This window comes from Melitaea cinxia, chromosome 2, assembly GCF_905220565.1.
Source record: "Melitaea cinxia chromosome 2, ilMelCinx1.1, whole genome shotgun sequence".
Classification (NCBI taxonomy): domain Eukaryota; kingdom Metazoa; phylum Arthropoda; class Insecta; order Lepidoptera; family Nymphalidae; genus Melitaea; species Melitaea cinxia.
In genome coordinates, this window is record NC_059395.1 from 18,045,933 (window position 1) to 18,072,606 (window position 26,674).

At 31.6% G+C, this 26,674-nt stretch overlaps 4 protein-coding genes and 1 non-coding gene across 5 annotated transcripts in view; 2 read left to right on the plus strand and 3 right to left on the minus strand.

Annotated features, from left to right (window-relative positions):
- The first annotated feature begins 200 nt into the window (after positions 1–200).
- On the plus strand, positions 201–2,780 carry LOC123666202 (UDP-xylose and UDP-N-acetylglucosamine transporter-like). Its single transcript, XM_045600401.1, has 4 exons — positions 201–584; positions 810–931; positions 1,143–1,410; positions 2,276–2,780. Exons 1-4 carry the CDS (start codon positions 420–422, stop codon positions 2,657–2,659), a joined length of 939 nt encoding a protein of 312 aa, XP_045456357.1. The 5' UTR covers positions 201–419; the 3' UTR covers positions 2,660–2,780.
- LOC123662390 (pre-mRNA-splicing factor 38A-like) lies at positions 2,769–4,429 on the minus strand (the record flags this gene model as incomplete). The annotated part of the gene is made up of 3 exons (XM_045597238.1): positions 2,769–3,424; positions 3,666–3,902; positions 4,254–4,429. Coding segments are annotated over 3 exons (420 nt in total), but the record flags the coding sequence as incomplete, so codon positions are not given.
- On the minus strand, positions 4,167–7,209 carry LOC123666212 (RNA-binding protein 1-like). The gene is made up of 4 exons (XM_045600408.1): positions 7,053–7,209; positions 6,734–6,942; positions 5,058–5,129; positions 4,167–4,778 (listed from the first exon to the last, which is right to left on the minus strand). Exons 2-4 carry the CDS (start codon positions 6,940–6,942, stop codon positions 4,574–4,576), a joined length of 486 nt encoding a protein of 161 aa, XP_045456364.1. The 5' UTR covers positions 7,053–7,209; the 3' UTR covers positions 4,167–4,573.
- LOC123667367 lies at positions 5,233–5,369 on the minus strand. Its single transcript, XR_006745427.1, has one exon. It is a non-coding gene; the product is annotated as a small nucleolar RNA SNORA53 (small nucleolar RNA).
- A 1,671-nt stretch (positions 7,210–8,880) lies between the features above and the next one.
- The window catches only part of LOC123666180 (neuropathy target esterase sws), a 40,985-nt gene continuing 23,191 nt past the window's right edge, over positions 8,881–26,674 (plus strand). The window contains exons 1-8 of the mRNA XM_045600382.1: positions 8,881–9,371; positions 18,971–19,052; positions 19,339–19,541; positions 21,742–21,928; positions 22,399–22,544; positions 23,860–23,988; positions 24,855–24,935; positions 25,444–25,563. Coding sequence (XP_045456338.1) covers positions 9,270–9,371; positions 18,971–19,052; positions 19,339–19,541; positions 21,742–21,928; positions 22,399–22,544; positions 23,860–23,988; positions 24,855–24,935; positions 25,444–25,563 — 1,050 coding nt within the window. The 5' untranslated portion in view covers positions 8,881–9,269. The remainder of the gene's footprint in view (positions 9,372–18,970; positions 19,053–19,338; positions 19,542–21,741; positions 21,929–22,398; positions 22,545–23,859; positions 23,989–24,854; positions 24,936–25,443; positions 25,564–26,674) is intronic.

Here is a 26,674-nt window from a genome sequence, read left to right on the forward strand (position 1 = left end):
TGAAAGTAGAAAACTCTGCTCTTTACATGCTACGCTATCCGTATTCAGTTACTTAAATAAAAATAAACATCGTTTCTGATACAATTTTCGATATTCGATATTTTGTACCAAGATCGGATCAAAATATATCGGCTAAAAATATCGATACTTTTTTAACAACCCTAACTGACACTTCATATGACAAAGCACGTGACAGTTTTAACTTTTAAAAGTTATCAAATCTTGACACCACGGTCTATAATTTAAAAGTTATCAAAGAGCATACAATATTATTATAGTTATGTTTTACTTGTGTTAAAAAATGATTGCGAGCGTGGCACTAATTAACGTCAAGTGTACTGTTTGGAGTACATACCAATGAATATTTTTTATTCCGTCCAATACGATAACATTCAGGTTTAATTATTTTTAAAATTAAAATGGCTCACCTAAAATTTACCAATAAAGTTTTTTTTACTTGTTGTTGTAATGCTTTTTTAATGGAAATATTAATGGCGAGAGCCCCAGATAGTGCGAATTTAGTAACATTCCTTCAATTCTTCTTTATCAGTTTACAAGGTTTCATAACTTTAAAATATAACGTGGTAAGAATGTAGTTAATTTTTATAACTTACCGCTTCTGTTTTCCAATTATAGGTAATTATGTACAATCGAGGAGTGTAATTTAACCCTAACCTATCTAACTTAAGAAGTACAACGTTAACGATAGTTTCGTTTAACAAAAAAAAAAAATAACCCTAACCTATCCATAAATTACACTCCTCGATTGTACATATATCCCAATTATATTTACTAATATTTTATTTCAGCTGCAACCAAAAATACCCTTAAGGCAATATGTTTTGTTAATATCTCTATATTTTATCACTAGCGTAGCCAATAATTATGTTTATGCTTTAAATGTGCCTTCAACACTTCATATGATTATAAGGTAATTTACTGTCATACATCATACTAACAATTTTTTTTTCAACTGCCACATCCAAATTAGAATTAAGATGTTAGGTTTAACACTTAAATTAAAGTATATAAGTAGTTATTTACATTTTACTTGCTAGCCCTCATACTTGAATTAATTTAAAACTATTTTTTTAAGGCACAAAATTATGCATAATTTTAAATAGGATTAATTTAAATTTCAGGTCAGCATCGTCACCAGCTAGTATGTTAGTTTCTTGGTATGTAAAAAAAAGAAAACCAAGAACAAATGCTATGATTGGTTCAGTTATAATCAGTATTGGTGTTCTACTAGCCACGTTGGGAGGGGCTACAGTGGTGGAGGAAAGAAAGGGCACTTTCCTGCACTGGTGTTTAGGAGTATCAATTTTACTGACCATGCTTATAGTTGGTGCTTTAGTGGGTATACAACAAGAGATATTGTTTACTAAATATGGTAAACATCCCGAAGAGGCAAGTGGTAGTACATAAAACATATCTATTTCTCATGTACACTTGACTACAATATTAGTTTATCACTCACAGGCATTATATTATTCTGTCACTCACTTATTTACACTTTTTCACACACCAATACAGGTTTTAACAGTATTAAAAATGATATATAAAAATAAAATTTATATTATATTGTATTCCCTGTACCTTGATGATTATTTCTAATTGATTCAGTAGTTGTAAGTTTATCTTTTACAAATAAAAATCATTTTTCCTTCTTTATAAAATTAGTATAGAAAAAAAATATATACTCATCAGATTCTAATCATCATTTTATTCTATTTATATCTATTTTTTAAGTGTAAATCAAGATTTTATAATATTATTAAATTTAAATATTACATAATCTTAACATTAATGACAACTGCTCTGGTGTAACGGTGCATGTTCCGTGTCAGCAGCGCCTAAACACAGACAATCCTAGGTTTGATTGTCACTCAGAGTGCATATTTGCATTTATACAAAAAAAAAAAAAAAAACGATTTGGTTTGGGAGACAAGGACTAATCCTTGTCTCCCCAACTCGCCTCAGAGAGTGCGTTAAGCTGTCAGTCCCGGTTATCATCTACACCTAATACCGATTGTTATTCATAGTAGGCAATTTATCCACCAACTGACAGTAGAGCAGCATAGTAGATTAAGCTCTGGTCCTTCTTCTACATGGAGAAAGAGAAAAAGCATGATATTACAGGCTGAAGCGCATATATAATATTATATTGAAATAACTACTACATTAGCCCAGTAATGCATTCAAGATGCTTCATTTAGATATAGGTGAATGGGTGTGTTAATATATTTTTTTAAATATATATTGTTTGTTTCAGATGGTCTTCTACACTCACTCATTGCCATTGCCATTATTTTTGGGAATATTCCCTCAACTCTACAACACAACTTTTAGTTTGACATCATTTTGTTGGTTAATTCTTGCTCTGAATATTGTAACTCAAATATACTGCTCACATTCCGTCCATGAACTAGCAACAAAGAAGTCTTCAATGACTGTGACATTTATATTAACATTGAGAAAATTTATATCTCTTCTCATATCTTCTATAGTTTTTAAAAGTAATTTAACTCTTTTACACATTATAGGTGCAGTGCTAGTTACGGTGGGCACATATTTTTATTTTGACTTCTTCATTGCTAGAAAACAAGTACCTGTCAGTTTAAATGATAAAAATCAATTAAATAGAAAAAACAGCTGATGTGAATTTTATAAATTATTATACAGGGATAGTGATGTAATAACTTAGAATCTGTTTTGAAGATCTTTATTTACAATGTTAAGCCAGTATTTGGTAAATAAAACCATTATTTAAAATCTAATAATTTATTTTTTGTAGACTTAAAAGTAATTATATACCTATTACAGAAGACAGTAAGGTGCCAACTGAAACAGTCACATTATTAAAATTGATAATTTATACAAATATGTAATTTACAAGGAGGGGCTGAAACAACTTTTTCGGATTTCTGGGGAGGAGTCCTCGCATAACCATGGTTGCTGTAAAGTATCCTAAATGTTGAGAATGTAAAAACCTAATAAACCACAATAAAATCCGATAAAGTCATTTCATTATACTAAGGAGCTGTTTCACCAGTTGTGCAGGATACTGTATGATACGAAGATAGAAGATTATACATACGCTACGAATAGACTTTAACACAGCAGGAGGTAGAATAGGCTATTAGGACTTGTTTTACCTCAACTACAACTTCACAATTGCGAATAGAAATATCCCACAAATATATAGAAATTTGATGGTAAAAAGGATTGATATATCAATAACTTATATCTGTTGAATACAGTCATCCTTCAATTAGCATTATCCACAACCAGTGAAATGAGTTCTAAAGCTTTATATAACACTAAATCTCAATACACACAAACTTAAATCACTTTCATCACTATAATACAGTTCATTAAAACTGTCCAAAATTATTACCAGTATTCATCACATGTTTAGTATCTGAAACACAAAATATGATTTATATAAGTTTGCCATATTTAAAAAAAAAAAAGATTATTAAATTAAATAGATTTTAGTGCTTATCGACCACTACAAGTGATTTTATTACAACCAAAAAAAGAAATAGTCTAAGTCACAACAGTTTTAATACCTGTCGTTGATAAAAGTTGTGCGGACAGGACATGTGGTCCCAACGCTGGCTGACTGTTTATATAAAACATAAATAACAAACTCGAATTACCTGTTCCTACTGTCTGATCGACTGCGTTGTTCTCGAGAATTGGAACGTGATGTGGTGCGACGGTAGGGGCTTTTCTCTGGACTTATGTACCTGCTCTTGCTATCTGACCGGCTACGTCGGTCGCGTGATCGGGAGCGTCGCACGGAGGGTGAGCGGCGACGCACTGATGGGGAGCGTCTGGGAGATCCGGAGCGTCCCCGAGAATAAGATCGCCGACGTGGGCTACGACTGCGGGATCTGGAGATATTAGACAATTAAAACGAGGTACTTCCACTATTACAATGTTTCTGCCAGTTGTTTGTAATTCTGCCGGTTTATACTTCCATCCCCTTAAGGATATTGACTTGTATATACTATATTGATACATAGCCTATCACGTTTTGTGTGATATTGCTAGGGCAGTATTTTTTATATTTAAGTTAGTAATATTTGTACACTAATTAATGGTAACTAAATATTTAAAGTTAAATATTTATTTTCTCCCCACATAAATAATTTAACTTCGCTCGCAAAATACGTATTTATTTTTTCTATTTCTATATACAGGTATAAGGTAAGGTAGTGCTAAGTATAGGATTCAAAAAGTACCGAGACTTGGTGAGCCTGAAGGTCGTCGAGCGTTGTGAGGTCTCCTGTGAGGCCGAAGGGGGTTCGAATACCTTGGCTGAGCTAGTTTCAACGTGATCTTCAAATGATGACTTTAACCAGAAGTTTCGAGAACAAATTGCGGACACGGGGAGAAGTTGAGCGTCGTAAGTCGGTGTTTATTTCGGTGACTCGATGACGACGAGAGTGTGCAGACGTGAAGCATCAGGATTTTGAAATGATTACACAGGACTTTGTAGGTTCCTACTGTGTGGCTCTCATTAGTTTTAAGATTTGGGTCCAGGCATTTAGGAATTACAGGATTAGGTTATGGCCGTTAAGAGGAAGGGGATGCAGTTGGCGAAGGCTTCAGCTGCGCGTAGTAGTTTGGAGAGCCGATCGCAGAAGTCGAGCGGGATGTAGTTGCGAGCGACGGTCGCGGATGTCTTATTGGTAAAGAAGCCGTAGTTGTGGTGAAGAGATGTGGTGAGGTCGTTGGTGTGTTGGTGGTTGGTTGATAAAATGGACCTGCAAACGTTCCAACACCCACCACATTTAGTTACTCCTTTTTGAATTAATCTAACAAATCTACCAAAAATTTTATTATTTAAAGCGAAACTCAAATTGTGAATATTTCTTTAGATGAGGGTAAAATACATTACATTTTTACTTTCAACTAGGGCACCAGTGCATTATGCATTTAATATTAAAAAAAAATCATATTATTTCACTGCACGGCTGAATGCATTAGTGCCACAAGATTAGATGTTATAAAATTATCTCTCTTTATAATATCTGTTAACTTACCTGGAGTACCGTCTATCTCTTCGTGTTCTACCATTCGACATCTCAACTCGAATTCTTGTTCCACAGCAACGTCTGAGAAGTATTGTAATTTCCATGAAATTTTATTTTACACAAAAATAGGACAGAGATAGGCACAAGATTTTAAAATACTTATATTATCTAAACAAATATTAAAGTGTTCCCCATTCCAAGACAAGAGAAAATTTAAAAGAAAAAAACTCATCTCAGTCTTAGTTTGGAGGTATTATAATCTAGCACACTTATGACTCAAGCGTTTCACATTAAAGGTGGAACGGATCTAAGGAGCGTGCAAACAAATACAATGAATTTACCTACAAAGATAAATTAATATTTAGAATAACCCAACACATTAGAAGTACTTTTCATAATTTAAAACTCTTCAAAAGACTTAGTTATGTCCCTAGCAAAAACTTGTTAAATCCAATAGATTCAAAGTTATATATATATATATATATATATATATATATATATATAAATACTCCGTAAATGCTAATAATTCATAGTAATTTAAATTTGTTTCACCTACACACTAGACGCAACATAGGTATGTTAAAAGAATTTTACACAAAAATAAAATTTTAAAATACAAATGGCTGGGATAGACCTATATTATATGCTAATATCTTTTTTTTTATAAATTTAAGCCCAAATTTTGAGTTTTTTTTTAAAGTGTATAATATTCAAAGCAAGGTAATATCGGCTAGGATTTAGATCAGGAACTGCATTTTGAAGTTAGATAGGTTAAGGTAATTTTTTTTAATCCAAATTATGTCGATAGATAAGTTATCACCTATTTTCATAAATAGCATATTAGAAAAGAACTTGCTTTCAAATATTAATAATAATAATATATTCTTTATTGTACACCAAAATATAAACAAACAGACTACTGTTTAACTTAAAAAAAAAAAAGATGTACAAAGGCGATCTTATCGCTCAAGAGCGATTTCTTCAAGATAACCTTTGGGCATAGGACACGATATAGTAGTGACGGATAGGAAGTGTACAATATTCTTAAAGATGAATAAAAAATAGCGTATGAAATATTGTCCTATGTAGAAATGTGAAAAAATTTATTTGACCTTTCTGACGGCTGCATAAGCTCTGCACTAGAGGCAATTTTTTGCATTACTGAACCAGCAACTTGAGACCATTTAGGACAAATTAATGAAAATTTTACAAGTACTTTAAAATCAGTTTTATTTTCACTACAATAGCTTTCTTAAGCAAATAACTAACTAAATTGACTTATGATTTGACAAAAAGTCTAGTTAATGAAAAGTGTATTTTTCAAGACTTAAGACACTAGTTACTAAAGACCATAATGCCATAGTAGCGTCGCTATTTGAAACTTCAAATAACATGAGTGATGCAGCAAAGCCACTCGAAATAGTACTTCAAATTAGCCGGACGCCATGTCAACGACACTCAGGTGCTATTCAACTATTTCTATGACACTACTATCTGCTGATTTTTAAACATATACAAAAATCATAGTCAATAACGTAGAGTCGTAAAGTATGGATCGAAAATTTGTAGCCAAAATGGCGACTAACAACATGGCGTCTGGTCTACAACGGAATCAGAAGAAATCGATAACTGCGCGTATTATGAATAATTTATTTCAACATATACTATATTACTTAGATACTTACGTGCCGTCTAAACCACGAACAGAATCTTCTGCGTCACGGGGATCTTCATACTCCACGAATGCAAACCCCGGTGGATTTCTCGCAACCCACACATTTCTAATGCTTCCATATTTTGAAAATACTTTCTCAATCTCATATTTGGATGCATTTGTTCCAAGATTACCTACATACACTTTGCAAGAAAGATCCCATTCGCGATAGCGTGACATCTGTAACAATAATTACACTTTACATGTGGGCCGCCCGCCATATTGATCCGTCCATGATAAATTTATTGGAAGAAAACACGTTATCGTTATTACTAGGAACTACACCTTACCTTAAATGTAATGGTATTTTATATTTAAATAAAAAAAATATATATATGCTTTCGATTTCCAATGAAAACCACGTCTGCTTCAAACACTAAAATGAACTGGAATGAAAATGAAGCGAAAGTGATTGTCAAAATGTCAAGATCCACGAAGTGCCCTGTACCAAAGAGCGTAGTACTGATTTTATGTTTTTATGTCAAAAGTGAGTTACATAACTGTGAATGGATCCATAGACAACTCATTCGAAAATATTTTTCAAACTTTTACCATTAATAAGACAAAATAATTAAATATATATGTAATAATGTTCTTGATATTCTAACTTTTAGTAAATTCCGAAGATTATCAATTTAAAAAATGCAAAATGATTTCTTCTAAAAGAACTAAAAATTATCGTATTTTTACTCTCATCTCATCTTTGAGGTGAGAATAGATTTATTATATCATTGCATCTCATCAACTTTGATCAAATCATTTGATGATTAAACTCCTCCGTAAATTATCAGAAACGTCGGTCATTTAAAAAACTTAATAAACCGCAATAAAATCCGAAAAAGTTGTTTCATTATAATGATTAAACGATGTCATATGAATTATGAAAAGGCATCGAGTGATTAAAACTAGAAGTTTTCTTCACTTTTTAAGACTGCAAGTATTGAATTATTCTGTTTGTTTTTTTTGTTTTTAATTTTTTTAGTATTTATTTGTACTCGATAGTAAAATTTATATAGTAGTATTAAGTGAAATCTTATGTATAAAATTCTCGTGTCATCTTATTAGTAACAAATACAATACTCCTCTGAAACGGCTAGACCAATTTTTATGAATTAAGTGTGATGTGTACGTATCTGGTAGGTCCAAGGTAGGTCTTAGAATCGGCTAACATCTATTTTTAATACCCCAAAGTTATAAGGGGGGGGGCGGGGATTAAGGGGGTTAGTAATAGTCTTGGGCTTAGTTGGACGTTGTCAGGTGCGCACGCAATTCGTACACTTCGAAAAATATACTAGAACACCTTAGTAGAATCTAGATTTTTTGACCCAATAATAATAAATAGTACCCTGGCTACAAAACAGTCTACAGGTCGAAATTCTTTTTTTTTTCTTCATAATTTCAACACATTTTTTTTGTCTTCTAGTACTAAAGATACGATTGTGAAATAAGCAAACTCATTATACACATTATTTGATTTCCATAAATACCTATAACGTAAACAAATTCCTTTTACGTAAAAGTGTATTTAAAAGGTTTTTAAATCACTAAAATTCTCAATTTTTACTTACCTACGCTAAACGAAAACTATAACAAAAAATCTTTTAATTTAAGTAAAAGGAATTAGTTTACGTTATGTTCATAAAACTTTGATTAAAAAGAGGACATTAAAACGCGAAATGAAAAGAATGCGCTACGCGATGTAACTCGTACGATTTTAACACATTCAACATTAATCGTATATTTGTACCGTTCTGCTGTATAGCTCTGTTTCATTTTAGAGCTAAGGAACGTCGTACGAATAACATCATCTCGGACAGTCGAACAGTCAAAGAGTCGGACATTCGGACAGTCGGACAGTCGGACAGTCAGACAGTCGGACAGTTGGACAGTCGGACAGTTGGACAGTCGGACAGTCGGATAGTCGGACAATAGGACGGTCGGACAGTCGGACAGTCGGACAGTCGGACAGTCGGACAGTCGGAAAGTCGGACAGTGTGATACTCGGACCCATAGACGTATAATACAAACTGGTCGGACCGCGGTAAACTGTGATAGTTGATACTACTGTTACAGTGTACGATTAGTCCGATTAGGTCCGAATAGCAAATGACATTTGATACTATTACATTTCGTACCTTACTAATACTAAGTAACGTAGGTAACCTTTCAGTACATCGTACATGTGCTACCCAAGACTAGTTAATAACACATATATGGAAAAAATACGTGTTGCGGGGTCAGCTAGTAATAATATAATTATTTAAATAAACTTTTTTGTTCACGTTGACTTAAAATATATTGATTATAATTTATTAGTTATCTATGCATCAGTGTCATAAAACGTGAGTGGAGTGTAGTGTTTCTTTGAACGTAAAATTATTTGCGTTTTGTCTTTAGAGTTCATGATTGTCATTTAACGAAACAGCTGATTGGTGGTGAATGTGCTTGGACATGGCGATATGTTCTCGAATATATTGTGGTAAAAATTAAAAAAACAAAAAACAAAAATGGATGTAGTCGGCCTTTTGAATAATATCCACGACAAAACGGATATGTTTGCTGTTAAAACATGGACCTCGGAATGGACGAATAGTTTTCAAGATAATCAAGTGAGTTATTGATTTTTGTAAAGTGTTGTTGTTCTTGTTTAGTTTTATTTTAAGTTATTTTGAATAACAATCAAAGTTTTATTTTAATAGAGGTATTCTCTAATTTTTTGACGCGAATTTTGTTTTACCGTTGAATAATACTTTGGCATAGAAATCGATATCCTTGAACTAAACCAGGAAGTAAAAAAATAGTTTTATAGTAGAGTAACTTGAATGATAATATAATTTATTCTGCACATAAAAAATCGTTTTGTCGCCAATCTTAAAGAGAAAAAAAAATTGTAACTTAATTAATACTTCCATTTTATTTTATTATGAATAAATAAAAAAAGTCCTGTAATTAAACAGCCAAAAAAAAAATTAGGATAAATATATTTATTTATTAATTAATTAATATTTGAAAAACCAACACCAAAAAATTACAATACATAGTAATAGTACCAAACTAAATTTGGCTCCACGTATAAATATATATAAATACTAGCTGACCCTGCAAATGTTGTTTTGCCAGGTATGTTATTAACCCCCTTAATAACCCCTTATAAGTTAGGGGTGCGAACAATAAATGTTGGCTAATTCTCAGACCTACCCGATATGCATATAAAATTTCATAAAAATCAGACCAGCCGTTTCGGAGGAGTTTGGTAACAAACAATGTGACACAAGAATTTTATATATAAGATTACACTTTGTTTACATAACTTATAAATAATTTCTTTTCAAAAGGAAAAAAATCAAAAAGTATCTATAAATTATAAAAATTTAGTTTTAATACCTGTTTTTTTAACTGTTAAGCACTTATATCCTAATTTTATGTTATATATTTAAGATTTTAATTACTTTTTTATTTATATTTATATGATTGCTTACTTGTCAAATAGATGAATAAAGATTTTGTTTAAAATAAGTATAGGATCACATATGTCGAAATTTATGTCAGCAAATGCTTTTTATTCAAAAATGTTTTTAGAATAAATCATGTAATACTAGCTGGTGAAGTTCGTACCACCTTATTTTTTTTGTCACTATATTAATTATTTATATAAAAATAAAATATAGCCTATCTTTCAAGTTGGATCAAACTACACAAAGTGTGCAAATTTGATTAAAATCGGTTAAGTACTTAAAAGGTCCAAAGGTTAAGTCCATCATGGACAAACAATGTTTCACGTAATTTATATATATTAAGATATCAAGTTTATTTCAATTATAAATCGCTGACTATTATAAGAAATGCTAATTAGCACATTTTAAATGCTTACAATATAGTATACATTGTTATTATCTATGCAAATAAAATGATACTGGTCTAATACTGAGTGCATCACAAAAACATAAATATATTGCAGTTATGTCTTCTTAGTTTTGTTTCCTAAACATTAATTGGCCTTTTTCTATTTTATTTTTACATTTAAATTAAAAAAAAATAACACTGCAATATTTTCATGTACTATAAAGTAACTTATAATATGTGTAAAAACACTAAGAAGTTCTTTAAGCGAAGTATAATCTTTGCTTTTATCTTTTTGAAGGTCTTGCTTTTACAAATAAAATACATTACTAATTCAATAAATAGTGCAGATAAAGGCACAGATGTTAGCTGGTAATACATATTATATAAAGCTTCGCTTCAGCCTGTAATTTGTCACTGCTGGACCCTGTCCTCATGTAGGAGAAGATCAGAGTTTAATCCACCACGCTGCTCCAATGCGGGTTAGCGATATATTCCCTACTATGAGTAACGGTCGCTATCAGGTGTACATGATAACAACCAGGACTGACGACTGACTTAATATGCTCTTCGAAGCACGGTGGTGAGACCCACAAGAACTGCACAAACACCCAGACCACGGCCAACATCTGTATGGCCAATACAAATGTTTGTCATGTGCGGGGATCGAACCCGCAACCGCCAGTGCTAGCCATTATATAAACCAAGCACACATAAACATGGGTAAGAATATTTCCTATTTTTTCTCATTCATCACATCATCTCAAGGAGGTACGAAAATTTATAAAACTATCTACCATTCATAATTATCGTTATTGAGAGTGTTTGCTAAATGGTTCACTTCTGTTTTACCCATATATATTTATCTATGTTAACAATGCTATGTAAATTTTTAATTCATATTTATTTTTTTAAGAAAAGTTTTTAGAAAATATTTTAATACTAGTATTTTGTATGAAAAGATTATAGTAAAATTATTATGTATATTGCACACTATTGAGAATTTGTTTTTGTGTGTGTATAAATTACGTCTGCAATTATATTTATCTATTACAGTTATTTTTTTTACATTGAAGTGTAATTAGTAATTATTTCTCATAAAAAAAATAAAAAATATGTATTTTGTTAATTCTGCTGTTTAAGTGTTACAGAGCAATGAAAACAGCAAGTAATGTTTATATATTTCTTTCGCAACATCCGAAGCTTCGTCTTGCGAAAGCGTTTATCAACTAACTTGTAGGATACGTTAAGTCTTTTGCTACTGCATTGTAGCATTCATATTTAAAGTAGTAAAGGCTTTTTTACCTTGTCAATTCGTTTGTTATTTTATCGTTCAAGGACGATGAGTTCTCAGGATAACTATTAACTAGTTTAAGGTTATGCTGTTATAGAAAAATACGAGACTTCGAGAATATTAATAAATAAAAGACGTTTATCACGCATTTGTTGAATTTGCAATATTATACGTTGTACTTCAGATGTTTTGGAAATTTTAAGATGAAATTGAGCTTATTAGTTATCATGATTCATTTATTGCGGTTTCCTCAGCTGCTCAGTTCCAAGTTTCAACCAGATTAACAACAAACATCCATTTAAAATTTCGAATTTATAATGAAATGATTCAAAACAAATAAACAATTAGGTACGCCCAAAAAATCTGTTATTTCTAAACTCGTGTTGTGATTTACATTTTAAATCCATTTACCCACCCCCAGATGGCAGTCTTACAATCGCATTTGATAGTTTTATGAAAGGTATTTTATCAAAACGAAGGCTTGCACGTAAAGATCATTATCGTACTTCGAGTAATTGTAATATAACTTGTATATTATATTGGTATGTGTTTATTCATTTACGTGTTTTATATATAGTACGTATTACGTTTGTTTTCCATGTATAGGAGTTATTATGGTCCATGTTTGGTACCTATATACCTATATTATTGTTGAATGAGAGAGTCAAAAGACGTTAATCCATCTTGTTTAATATGATAAAATGTTTACATCTACATGATCATTTCGTCATTCGTAGAGAGTATACTGACTGACTCACTAGCGGTTTGCGGTTGTTCTCTTAAATACCTATCTGATAGCAATTGTTACTTATATAGTAGGGAACATATGCGCCAATCCGCAGTAGAGCAGCGTGGTGGATTAAGCTCCGATCCTCCTTCTACATAGAGAAAGCCCAGCCATGGGATGTTACAGGCTGAATCATCGAACAGCTGTATGCAGTGTTTAGTAAAATATTAAAGATTTTCTGCGTATATTTCTTTTTATAATTATTTTCTTGACTTAAAAAAAAAAAAATAACAAAATATTAATTTACATAAAGTTTATAATTAATCTGTACACTAGATACATTTTGAAGTTTTGAAAGATTTTGTTTCTATTTTATATTATCAACTTACATTACATAATGAAATTAAAATAACTAAGATTTACATACTATATATCTATGTACATATTGTATTTATATTATTATAGCGAATAAGTAATATCATTATCAGTACTATTACATAAAGTATAAGTCAATTGTAAAATAAGATAAAATAAGATAAGACCGTTAAAAGCTAGTAGTTCTTTAACACGTATAAGCTTTCTATTTTTTTTTTTTTTTTGAGACATGCATAAAAACACGTGATGCTTGAATCATAATCATTACGTATTTTGAAAATTTTTAGTTTTCTGTGCAATTTTCTTACCTTTTTATTAAAAACCAATTGTAATGAATTAAAAAACTTAAAAAAAAGCCAAATCAGTCCAGCAGTGGACTGCAATAGGCTGAACTGATTGAGTCCAGCCCTTCTTTAAGTCTTTCGTTTAGCAATAACATATTGCGGATACAGGTTCTTTTTTAAATCTTTTATTTAACTTGTAATGTATGTATGCATGTATATATGTGTTTATGTATGTATGTTTGTCAGGGTGGAATCTTGCAACACAAATTTGAAGCATATATCTTCAACCGATTGAGCTGAAATGTTGTATACACGTTGACTTGGGATAACAATGCCTGGTAAGCTACGTGACGTCATTCTATATCCAAAATGGTGGAACCCAAGATAGTGGACTAGCTATTTTTAATGTATCCCTAAATATGGGACCTCAAATGAAACCACTTGTCGAGGGTAATTCGAAAAATAGAGTGACGTCACTATCAAACCAATATAGCGGGCTTTTGAAAATGGCGGACTAGTTATTTTTAATGCACTCCTACAATTTGGTTATCAAATTAAAAGGCTTGCTGAGAGTAACGCAAAAAATAAAACTACTCTAATTCGAATATGATAGAGTTCTAAACTACGCTTTTTATGATTCCATACAATATGGATATCAAATGAAAGATTTACCTATCTAAATAAACAAGAAAGTTTAAATAAGTTGATCAGATTAGTTTTTAAAATTTCTGAACCAACTAAGTATGAGTACAAGCTTTTACGAGTATCTATACTAATCTATACCAATATTATAAAGCTGAAGAGTTTGTTTGTTTGTTTGAACGCGCTAATCTCAGAAACTACTAGACCGATTTGAAAAATTCTCTTAGTGTTATATAGTCCATTTATCGAGGAAGGTTATAGGCTATATATCATCACGCTAAGACCAAAAGGAGCGGAACACCAATGAAGAATGTTTCAAAATCGGGGTTCTTTTTTCCTTTTGAGAGCTTCCGCTGCGTGCGCTGTGAAAACAGTTAAAGTTTCGCAAAAATTATGTATGAAAGAATTGATCCCATTTAAAAGTTCTAAAAAAAAGTCCGCGACAACATATATCTATCTTTTAAGGTTGGCTCACTATAACCTTTTTTATGCTAACCAAGTTCGTTCTAAAATAATGCATTATTTGCGAAGATCTTTTTATAAACATGATATTAATCCTTATCTAAATAAATACGTTATTTACCACAAGTATTTAATTTAAAACAAAATAGCCTTTTACATAGTTCGATTTCAATGAGTATCTCAGGAGATATCGCAATTTTAAAATAACATCGCAGCAAAATACTGATCAAGTATTGCGCGCGCATCTGTTCCACGCGGACGAAGTCGCGCGCAGAAGCTAGTACCATATAAATTGTGTCATACCTCTATGTTGATAGTGAAATTTTAGGGCATTTAAAATAAAAGCTTGTCATTTAAAATGCTTTTTACTTTAAATTTATTATTTGTAATTTTTTTACAATATAATATCTCTACTATATATAACTGGGTAATAAATTCTTTTCATTAAAATATTAATAGATAAAAAGTAATGATAATACAGGAGCGTGCTAAAAAGTATACCACGGTTATAAATTTTTTATACGTGTTCGTTTTTCTTATCTCTCAGGTTTTATTAGGTCTCATCGTATTTAATTTGATTAGGTTTATAATGTAGATAATAAAAAAATCATAATAATATAATAAAGAAGTCATTTTAAATTAATTTTAAAGAAAGTCTCGAGAGCTCGACAATGATTTGTGCAAAATATCGTTTTTCTATATAAATATACTCATACTTTTTTATAATGTACTATTCTTCAAAGCATTTAAAACGTCATGTAAAATGATATTAGATATAATAATAGATATTATAATAGATATTATAACTGTAAAATGAAACTCCTCGATATTACTTACCAAGTTTTCCACAATGACTGATTTCGTGTAATGTTTTGTGTTTTACAATCCCATCCCGTTTTTTTTTTGTGCTCGGATAGCTTTTTTTACATTTTGATTTTATTTTATTCCATTAAAAAAAATCATCGTTATCGGATAATTACAAAAACTTATGCGTAGTCATACTGATCTAAGTTAAAGCTGCTTGTAAAGGTAGTCAGAATAGTAAAAGACATTAGACTAATATTACATTATTAATATTTATTTTCCATGCAAAAGACGTGTTAGAAGATTACTCGCTACGATGGTCTACTTCGAGTGGGAACTCTGAGTGTGAGCATTTTGTAATTGTTGTAAGTCAATTTGGAATGATCACTTGTGAGGGAGTAATGAACTATTATGTTTTATCTTATATCAACAGAAAAGTAGAGTTTAAGAGCAAAAGTCGCAATTAATCACTAGTCTTCCCTGCTTTAACTATCGTTTTCATTTTTATTATGTGAAATATATACATTTTTTAAATGATATAATTAAACTAAACAACTAAACCAATGAATTTAAACATCCTTTAAAGAAGTATGAGGAACGAGAACGCTAAGGGCAAACATCAAGATACGAAACAAATTTGTGTAAATACAAGACGTTGGAATCGAATACGCGACGGTGGTCATGGCCAAAATACATGGTTATAAATACAATATACGAGTCGTACAGATAAGAAGATAACCTCACTTCCTTTGTTAAAATAACTAACATAAATACATATATCTATCTATCTTATATAAATAAAAATAAATGTTGCTAAGCGCATAACTCGAGAATGGGTCGACCAATTCGGTTAATTTATTTTTTGTATGTTTCTTAAGGCCCACGGAAAGTTTTAATACTTAAAAAAAACTATATAATTAAAGTTAGTATTTTTATCAATAAACAATAACGTCATGTAGAAGAAGTCCATGGCTTGGTATTCCTAGCAATTGTAAGGCTGTGACATGAATTGTGATACCAGTACAGTTATCGTGATATTAATGATGACGTCATTATGTTTTATTGCATTGTTATAGTGCATAAAACAATTATCTAAATCGATTTTATTGCTATTACGTACGTATTATTATTGATAGCTTTTATTTTTGTTTTTAACATATCTTGTATCCGACCATAATCCAACAGTCAAGCCAGAGATTCTTCAGATGTTTGTCGACCTCTGCTAAAAAGTATACATACAGCTATAGTTGATACAACTTCTAGTATACCATTAGAAATTAAAATCAAACATAAGATAGATGCCGGTAACATTTAAAAATATTTAAGAAGAGAAATTTAAATTATCATTATTTCATACTTGACATATCCATAGTGTGACTACGTTTTCTCCGCTCAAGGTTTTTTTTTTAATCTCTTTTAATTAAAAGACCAACTCAATAGTAACCAGACACATAATTAAAATATTTTTATTTGAAAGCTTATTTATAGACCGAGATATTATGTTCAAATAACATTTGCTAGCGACAAAAACAACCGCTCTGGTGCAGTGGTGCGTATAGGCGCCTAAAACATCGACGGTTTGCGGGTTCGATTCCATCTCGGGACGGATATTTGTATTTGTGATAATATTTATTTCTGGTTTGGATATCTGTCCTTGTGGGTTACCTTACCTCGGAGAGCACGTTAAGATTTCGGTCCCGTTCGTTATCATAAATAACTGATAATGATCGTTACTGTTAGTAGAGAATAAATTCGCCGTAGTTTGGAGGAGCGTTGTGGATCAAGCTTCGATTCTTCTCCTACATGGAGAAAGAACCCTATGCTTTATTCATATAGGCTCAAAGAGCACTTTCGAATCGTCATTTTACAAATTAAAACTAAAAATAAATTATTATTTTTGTAAAAGTAAAGGTACCACCGATTCGGAATGTAGATACTGCAGAGAAGAATCGCCAAGACTTGGCAAACTAATTTTAGTTTGACAATACCTAAGTAAGTAATATACAAGACATACATATAATACATCATATATTTCAATCTATACATTTATACAAATCAATAAAATTGGAGTGTCTGTTTGTAATATTAAAATAACCGCTTTTTACGAAATTCATATGGATGTTATACACGGTACATATACCAAAATAACATTTTTGCAATTTTTATCTGTCTGTCTGTCTGTTTGTTCCAGCTAATCTCTAAAACGGCTGGACCGATTTTGACAGGACTTTTTCTGGCAGACAGCTGATAGTAAGGAGTAACTTAGGCTACTTTTATTTTACAAATTTATTATTTTATAACTCTGCGAACTAAGCAATAACTTTTTTTGTTAAATTCCACGCGGACGAAGTCACGGGCACAGCTGGTATAATATAAATTGATAAATACAGTTTAAGAACGATACGTAAACGTTTTAAAATTAGCTTTTTTTTTTAATTTTTCTAATATAGCAACGAAACGCTATAATTATGTTAAGCAGTATAAAATTACAAAGTGTTATTTCAAAACTGAAGATGACTTATCTTGACAAATACAACTTTAAATCTTTGTTTTGGAAATTCTATTTGGAAGGAGACTCCATACATCCAAACTCAATACGAGTATGTATATTTACATAGTACTCCTCATAGTACCTATTCCTTTAGGATGTTGAACCTTCTACGACAAATTCCCAATTAATGTGAAAAAACGTCACTCTCTTTCTGTCTTCACTAACTTATATTTCCCTCTGAACTTCCGTTCGCCTGGCCCGATCACACTTTTTATAACGCTCTTGTCACGCATTCACCAGCTTACTCTCCAACTACTGCTACTAATAAAATTTTACACGTGCTTACTCCTTTTTCAAGATACACCGGAGTAAACGTATCAAATAGGCCATTTATGTGATTTATGTCACTGTACGGTAACAACGCAGGTTCCTTATTTGATGTTATAATAGGCGTAACTATGTTTTCTTTTATAAGTATATCTATTATCGTATATTGACATTGACGTAGTGATAAAGTAAAATTTTGAACTATAGTTGTATATGGGTATATTTTTACGTAATATAAGAGATGTACTATGTCAACGTATTATATAGGGTGACCGTTTTGTTTTTTATAAAAAATATCGTAGCGTGTTGTTTTATAGCCTGTTGCTCTTTAGATATAGTAGAATTGTAGATTATTATTACTCGCGAACTGACTCTTTACCAGTCACTGAAGAAAAACTGTTTGTTTTTTTGCTATTTTAATAAAAAAATGTTTACAACGACGGGTTTTTATGAAAAACTGGTCAAGTAAATGAGCATTATTAGAGATTACTCAAAAGTATTTGTCAGATGTCAATTAAATAGGACCACATGACACGAACTACCTTTCGAATAAAATCATCGAACTCGATCGGTCCACCCAATCAAAAGTTCTAAGTTCTTCTCTTTCTTCTAAACATACATTAAAAAAATACAGTCGAATTGTGAACCTCATCCTTTTTTGAAGTCTGTTAAAAATATCCTAAATAGGAATAATATAACCCAAATAAATTACGTCTTTGTTTTTAAAGTACGTTTAGAGTTTATCGATTATATTCTGACAAAGAGAGCATTTTTTTATTATAAGTGTAGATAAAAGTGTACCCTTAGGTCAATGATAATTTATTAATTAGTAAAAAATTCCATTACATTTTTTGAATAATGTATCAAAATAACACGATACGTGTAACGTAATAACGAGTGTAATTTTCTTGTATATCAATACTTTGTTGATGACGTTTTTATTTGTTTGTTTTTTTTTTCAGCTGCTGTGGTCGTTCTGCGGTTGTGTGCTAGTGTCACTTCTTGTGGTCTTCTTCTATTACTACAAACGAAGCCGTTCAAAAGGTAGCTATTTTTTACTTAATTGTACTATACGATACTATACTAAATTATATTATTAGTTTAACATAGACAATGGACTTAAATACTGTAAAATCAATAATTAAAAACAAAAACAAAAAATAATAAGATTTCTTTGCTTTAGTAATTTAATATTCCAAACTCAATTAATATATATAAGTATTTTTTTAACTCAAAAATTCATAGAAATACACTTTTATTATTTATTCAATTCTTATTGACTTTATTGTATTAGTATTAGAGGTTATTTATATAAACTTTATTTAAACAGAGCTAGCTGCGAGTGCAACAGCTGCTGGGGAGCCAGCGAAGAGATTCCGAAAACGCGACAAAATGCTTTTCTACGGACGAAGGATGTTGAGGAAAGTGAAGTCCATCTCAAACTCAGGGCAGGGGAGGAAACGTCGCGCCGTCATGAGGTTTGCGAGGAAGTTATTGCAGCTCAAGAAGGACTCCGCTCCTGAACAGCTTAAGGTAAATATGTGTACTAATATATAACTGTGTTTGTTCTCACACATATTATTAGGTCAAAAACTACTCGCCAGATCGCGCCCAACTTTAAATTGGACCACAGATAAAAACCAGTTTTCGAACTAAAAAAGAATCATCAAAATAAAATAAAAAACTTGTAAGAATTTATTAGGAAGAACACATAAAAAATACAGCCGAATCGAGAACGTCCTTTATTTGAAGTCTATTACAACACTACATACTAGCTTAAGCCCCTTTCCTATACTGACTGAATCGGTTAATACATTTATTTTTATTTTTTTTATTATTAATTGTTTTGAGCGGCCATCGAATCTGTGATAGCATAGCAATCAGTTATTGTATTAACAATAGGTGGAAGGAATAGGAAGGCGCACACTAGGCGACATGCGACAGCGACAGCGACAGCTGCGGTCGACAATTTTCATATAATATTTTGTTCAAAGCTTAAAAATTCGCGCGCGCTCGTTACTTGTTGCCGCTCCTAGTCGTGCTGTGCACGCGCATGCACGATGACAATCGCACGACATTGTAGCGTCAGTCTCGCTGTGAGCGGAATATCCACGTGTTTTTTTTAGAATCTGTCGTAAGCTCTGTCGTAACGGCTCGTCGCTGACGCAAGCGTAAGCTCCACATCAAGTCGCGGCGACAAGTCGCCCAGTTTGTGATAGCCCTTATAATCACTCTTAATTCAACATTGTAATTTTTTTTTTCACTTTTGTCGTATCACAAAGACGAATCATCTTCTCTATAACGGGTTTAAGTTGTTTTGTTGAAGCCTTGTTGAAACATAAGGTCAATGTACACTCATTGTTGTATAATATCCACTTAATTCACTTGTTCAAATAGATTTAATTTTTTATTGTATTATATTTTATGGTATTTATATTTATCTAATAGTTAAATGAATTCTAATATTAAAAAGGGGGAGAGGGGTACATCTAATTATAAGTAGAGGTTTCTTTTTTTCCCGACTTCAAACAAAAGGAGATGATGATGATATAAACCTCGACTCTACAGACGTTCAGTTGTTCCGTCTCGCGAACGATCAAATGCTTTACGTTTTCAGAAGTTTTCGTATTTTATCCATTTTTTTTGGACTTCTTCTTTCTTTTATCTTTCAGTAAGAACCATGTATATAGAAATACCAATTTAGTTTTGTCCTTCTCGAGTTTTGTTCTTAGCTACACATTTAGCGCATATTATTTTTATATACAAGATAATAATAAAATCAGCTTCCAGGCTATTGTTGCTATGGAATTGACAGTGTTAAAAATAATTCAATTGTTAAATTATCGGTGTTAAGGTGTTAAAATTGATATTAAAATTAAAACAACTTAAAAATACGTGTAAAATTACGAGCGTCACAGTCCTTGACTGATAAAAAAAGGTAATTGTCATTGATAAAATGTTCTACTTTTTGCCTGACCTCAACGAATAAAGGAGATACGAAATATCAATGGTTGAATTAACCTTAACTATACAACTACCATATGAACCATCAACAGCCATCCATATGAACCTTAGTTTAGTGGAGTCCTACTTCGTGGGATTTTCAATGTTAAGAAATTATATCTATGTCTTAGTTTGAGTTTTCAATTGTCTATTTACAGTAATTTAATTAAAACGGTAGTTTTACCGTAAGGATGTATCTACCCACTCTAAAAAGCTTTTGTTTTCACAAACCAACTGTGTATATGTGAGCACAGTGTAATAACTGGCTGTTGAGATTGCTGTCGCTGGTTATCAGCGCTAATGACAAATGTTTGTATACATTGTTTATATGTTTATACGGGGACTGTCATGTATGTGTCATCTGAGGGACTCATCCTATTATGAGCTGTTGAGTGTGAAGTCCTTGTGTTTAAAGTATGTAAAATGAATTTAAAAGTAAATATAAATATAATAAACAACTGCTCGTATCTCGGATGCATGCGTCACTAGTAACAAAAAATACCACAAAATTGTCATAATAGGCATTAAAATAGTTCATCGAATCTATTTTATTTATTTATTGAAACTTTATTGTACACATGAAATATACAATTAAGAACCATAAAAAAATTGAAAACAGGCCGTATTATGTGTAGTGATATCTTCTAGTTCTAGCCAACTTTAATAGTTTGTTTCATGTTAGTCATTACAATATTTATTTAAATTGTGTATATTGTATGTGCTTCACTAGGTATTGGAACCTCCGGCAGAGTATTTAGAAGAAGACCTGACAAGCGATGATAGAGTACCACCAGATGCCCTGTACATGTTGCACAGCATCAGAGTCTTTGGACACTTTGAGAAACCAGTCTTTTTGATGCTGTGCAAACATACGGAGATACTGAACTTGCCGGCAGGGACTTTCCTATTCAAAGTCGGTGAGTAGAGCGTGAAATAGGGATGTAACTTTAACTTTTAGATAGATAAATGTAATATTAATAATTGAGAAAATTTTACCTAATATTTTATTAAAAACGATTTAGCGAACTGTTTGCAACCTGTCATTTTGACATTGACAGATAGTAACCTCTGTGTTGGAATTATTTTATAAATTTCTTTAGTGTCTTTTCCATTCCACGTAACATTGCCAAATCATCATCTTTGTTTTTTTGGACCTTTTAGAAGCCATTAATCTAAAGTAAATAAGTGAATGGAATAACTTATGTTGAATATTTATAGTAAGTTAATGGTTTTCAATTATGTTTGAAATAAGTTTCAAATAATAAATGTTCAGATTCTAAACTCAAAAATAATTTAAAAATTGTTGATTTTGAGACACCATCTAAAATATGTTTTAAATTTTCCAACGAAGAACATTTAAAATAGTTTAAAATGTTTTATATTTCAGGTGATACAGACGAAAACGTGTACGTAGTTCAAACAGGCCGCGTGAACGTGTACATCACGAATCCTGACTCTAGTACCCTCTCGCTGAAGATAGTACGAGCTGGTGAGAGCGTCACCTCGCTACTCAGCTTCACAGATGTCTTGACTGTGAGTGTTCTTCCATTTCACTAAAGATATTGTTCGTCCACAAACATACTATTTTAGATGAAGTTCGAGACAGAACTCTCTAAAACCTCCAAAAAAGTTGTCTTTCTGTCTCAAAAAAACTAAGTGTCAAAAAAAAAACATACTATTAAGGACAAATTGTCAAAGATAACCGTTCACAAATCTACAAATATTCTTACAAACAATCCTACAAACTTTATCTTTATTAATTAAATATTTGATAATAAAGTGACAAGTAAAGGTAGAGAAAGAACTTCTTCTTCTACGGTCTTAAAATATCTATTGAGTTTGTTATCTCAACCGTACTTTATTTACTTGTGTTTGACTGTAAAATTTATGTAAATTTTCATAAAACTACTTTTATAAATTGTGTCGTCAAAAAAAATAATTTTATGCTATCATATTAAAGATTATTAATATTATCAAATTTTAGTAACTTTTTCAATGCCAAATTGCGTCATAAGGTGTTTATTAACGCGATAATAAAGTTTCACGTAGTTGCAAAAAGAATTGAATACGTTAATAAAGACGTGACATGGCAATTCATATAATTTTTATGCTAATTTTAACACATATTAAATAATAGTACAAATAACCAGCACAAAAATATTTATAAAATATTTAAAAAAATAGTTTAATTTTATCTTAACTAACCTATGTCGTAATAATATTATAGAAAACATGAGTAGTAGTAAAAACTTCGATTAGCAAATGTCTTTACTGTTGGATAGCGTATTTATCGAGGAAGACACACATATTTTTTTATAGTATCTATGTACAACTAATAAGGGCGGAACATTGATTGGAGATATTGCAAAACAGGGGAAAATAATTTCTTTTGATACCATAACATGAGATAATATGAAAATGTATGATGTATCTGCCTGTAAGTCTTTGTTACACCGAGATTAAGTTGGTTCTGTTTACAATGTATTTTGTATGTATTGATGTAAACAAACGTGGGTGGATCAATAAACAAAATTTACTAATAATTAAGTAGCAAATAAAAGCTATTTTTTTTAAAGTAATTAATTAACTATTAAAAATGACTTTTTCATTAATTAGGAACAAACCGTTGTGTACAATGTGAAAAATATACGTTTGACAATGACTAGCTACTATTCGACCTATTGTCCTGAACTAATTAAACTATTGAACTGATTATGATGAAACATGGTACGTCGATAGCTGGAAATCTAAAATAACACATAGGCTTCCTTTATCCAGACTTTCCCACGTGATCGGAAATAAAGTCAAATTGCGAGGTAAAGCTAGTAATGTCATGTTTGTCCACCAGGGTAACTCTCAACCTTACAAAACAGTGAACGCGAAGGCTTTAGAGGACTCGCAAGTGATAAAGCTCCCCATGAAAGCTTTCCAGGAAGTTTTTAAAGAGTATCCCGATATATTTGTGAGAGTTATACAGGTGTGTATTTTATTATATTATGTATTTATATAAGTTATTTAGTATTATATTACTTCAGCCTATCGCAGTCCACTGCTGGACATAGACCTCCACAAGTTCGCGCCAAAAATGCGTGAACTCATGTGTGTTGCCCATAGTCACCACGTTGGGCAGGCGGGTTGGTGACCGCAGGGCTGGCTTTGTCGCACCGAAGACGCTGCTGCCCGTCTTCGGCCTGTGTATTTCAAAGCCAGTAGTTGGATGGTTATCCCGCCATCGGTCGACTTTTTGAGTTCCAAGTTGGTAGTGGAACTGTGTTATCCCTTAGTCGTCCCTTACGACACCCACGGAAAGAGATAGGTTGGGTTAGAGAGGTTTAGTATTATAACGAAAACAAAAGAATTAAAAAAAAAATTTAATTACTTTGAGTTTTTAGTAAAGTTGTACTGAAAAACCGATTCTTTCATAATACAATATTTGAATATCCTACCTTGAAATAAAAAAAAAATAATAAAAATAAAAATTTGCATGTATTTAGAGTAAAAAAGGACATGGGTTCATAAAGTCCGTGGATGTTTAAGACTTGTAAATAAAAAAATAAAAAAAAATTTGAATATCTGAATTAATATACCTTTGAAATTATAAATGAGTAAACATTTTGGCGAAATTAGCCAACCTTTATAGCGAATGCGATTCTTGTCATTGAATAGAACGTCGTGACTGTCAAGATATAATAAGATTACATAACTATTCTTCTTAGATAATATAAAATTTTACATTATTCTTATTATTTCGTTTCTTTAAGGGAGATAAAGGTATATTACTGTACATGGCAAATGCTCATCAATGTTTTATTTTTTTAACTCTTCTGAATCTTTTTTTTTTAGATCATCATGGTACGTTTACAAAGAGTAACATTCACCGCACTCCACCAGTATCTCGGATTAAGTGCTGAATTGGTTAATCCTGTAAGTATAAATACATTGATTTTGGTTAAAAATAATATTTCATAAGTAATAGAAAACTACAAAATTGTATCTAAGAGATGATATATTTATTTATTTATACAAACAAGCATACGGCTCACCTGATGGTAAGCGATTACCATAGCTTATAGACGCCTGTAACACCAGAAGCATCGCAAGTACGTTGCTGACACTATCCCCAACTCCCCCAAGAGGTCACCTCGGTCATCAACAGAAACACAATACTGCTTGAAAGCAGTATTATTTAGCTGTGATCTTTTGTAAGGTCGAGGTACTGCCCCAGTCGGGCTGCCCAATATTTGATAGACTCAGAGTTGAATACTTACTTAATATAAAGAACTTATATTGAAAAGCATATTTATTTCAAAGCTTTGTAGGCTATATAACATCACGCTAAGACTAAAATTAGAAGATCGATGATAAAAAAGCCGTCATCAATCATAAATGTTAACTTATGTGAATAAATCTGAAGATAAAAATTTATTACAAGGGTAAAGATAAACGACGCCCAATGACAATGCCATCTCCCGGAAAAACGGGTAAATACGTCGACAGCGGTACCAGTATGCACTCCCCACATCACAGCGAAAGGACTGTTCCGGAACACGTGGTGAGTTCAAATGTATGTTATTTATTTAAAGTATTAATTATTGTGTAATAAATTCTGATAGTGTTTAAAGTTACGTTGGTTGGGGTTACCTCCCACCCCTGGACACAAACTCTGATAACTCAGCGATACTTGTATTGTTGGAACTGTGACTAAAAAGAATTAAGAAACAAAAAATAATAATAATAATGAAATTGTTCAATTTGATTCCAATAGTTGTAGGTTTTGATTAATCCAGATCAGTAAATAGTACAATAACTCTAACTACAGTGTAAATTATATTGTGACAATGTGGATAAATTGAATTTTCAGCAGGGGGGAATGGGGTCGGTACTCGGAATACAAAAGTCGATAATTTATGTTGTTACTAGCGTACTATTGTGTCATGGGAGGTATCTCACTGTTAGAATTTATTACTTTAAGGTGTTAAGAGTACTTAGACTAACATTACATAGATACTGAATTGTGTCTATTTTGTCCTTTGTTTGTAGTTATATGCGTGTGTATACTTGTGTATTTTTACGTGTTGAATTTTAGTGTTAAAATTAACAATTTTTTTGAACACTAATAATGAATTAAGCAAAAATTCACATAAAGCATGGTTATTAGAATGAATTCTTGTATAGGCCATAACTTATGTATAAATTTAATACATTAATGTTCATTCTGAAACTGCGTCGACAATAGACTAGGTAAATGTTTCTGTCACTGGCAGACGTAAAAGAAAAAATAAAGAAAATTGATGCTTGGTCAGGTAACTTAAGCTAAGTTACGTATGGACAGTGCTTAAGTCTTAACTTACGTTACCAGCAGGAGAGTCAAGCGTCTTCCCCCATCAACATTCAGGGCAGGAAGCCACGACCCGACATGGTGCCCGATATCACATCTAACACTCAGAACACACCACAGGTAACTAACAAACACATAGATTATTATAAAAAAAAGTAATATCATAAACATTACTATATTTTTTATAGTTTCCGGTTCTTGTGCAACTTCAGCTTGTAATATTCCACTGCAAAAAGATTGAAGCTTAATCCACCACGCTACTCCATTGCGGGTTGGCGGATATATTCCCTACTATGACTAACGGTCGCTATCAGATGTATATGAT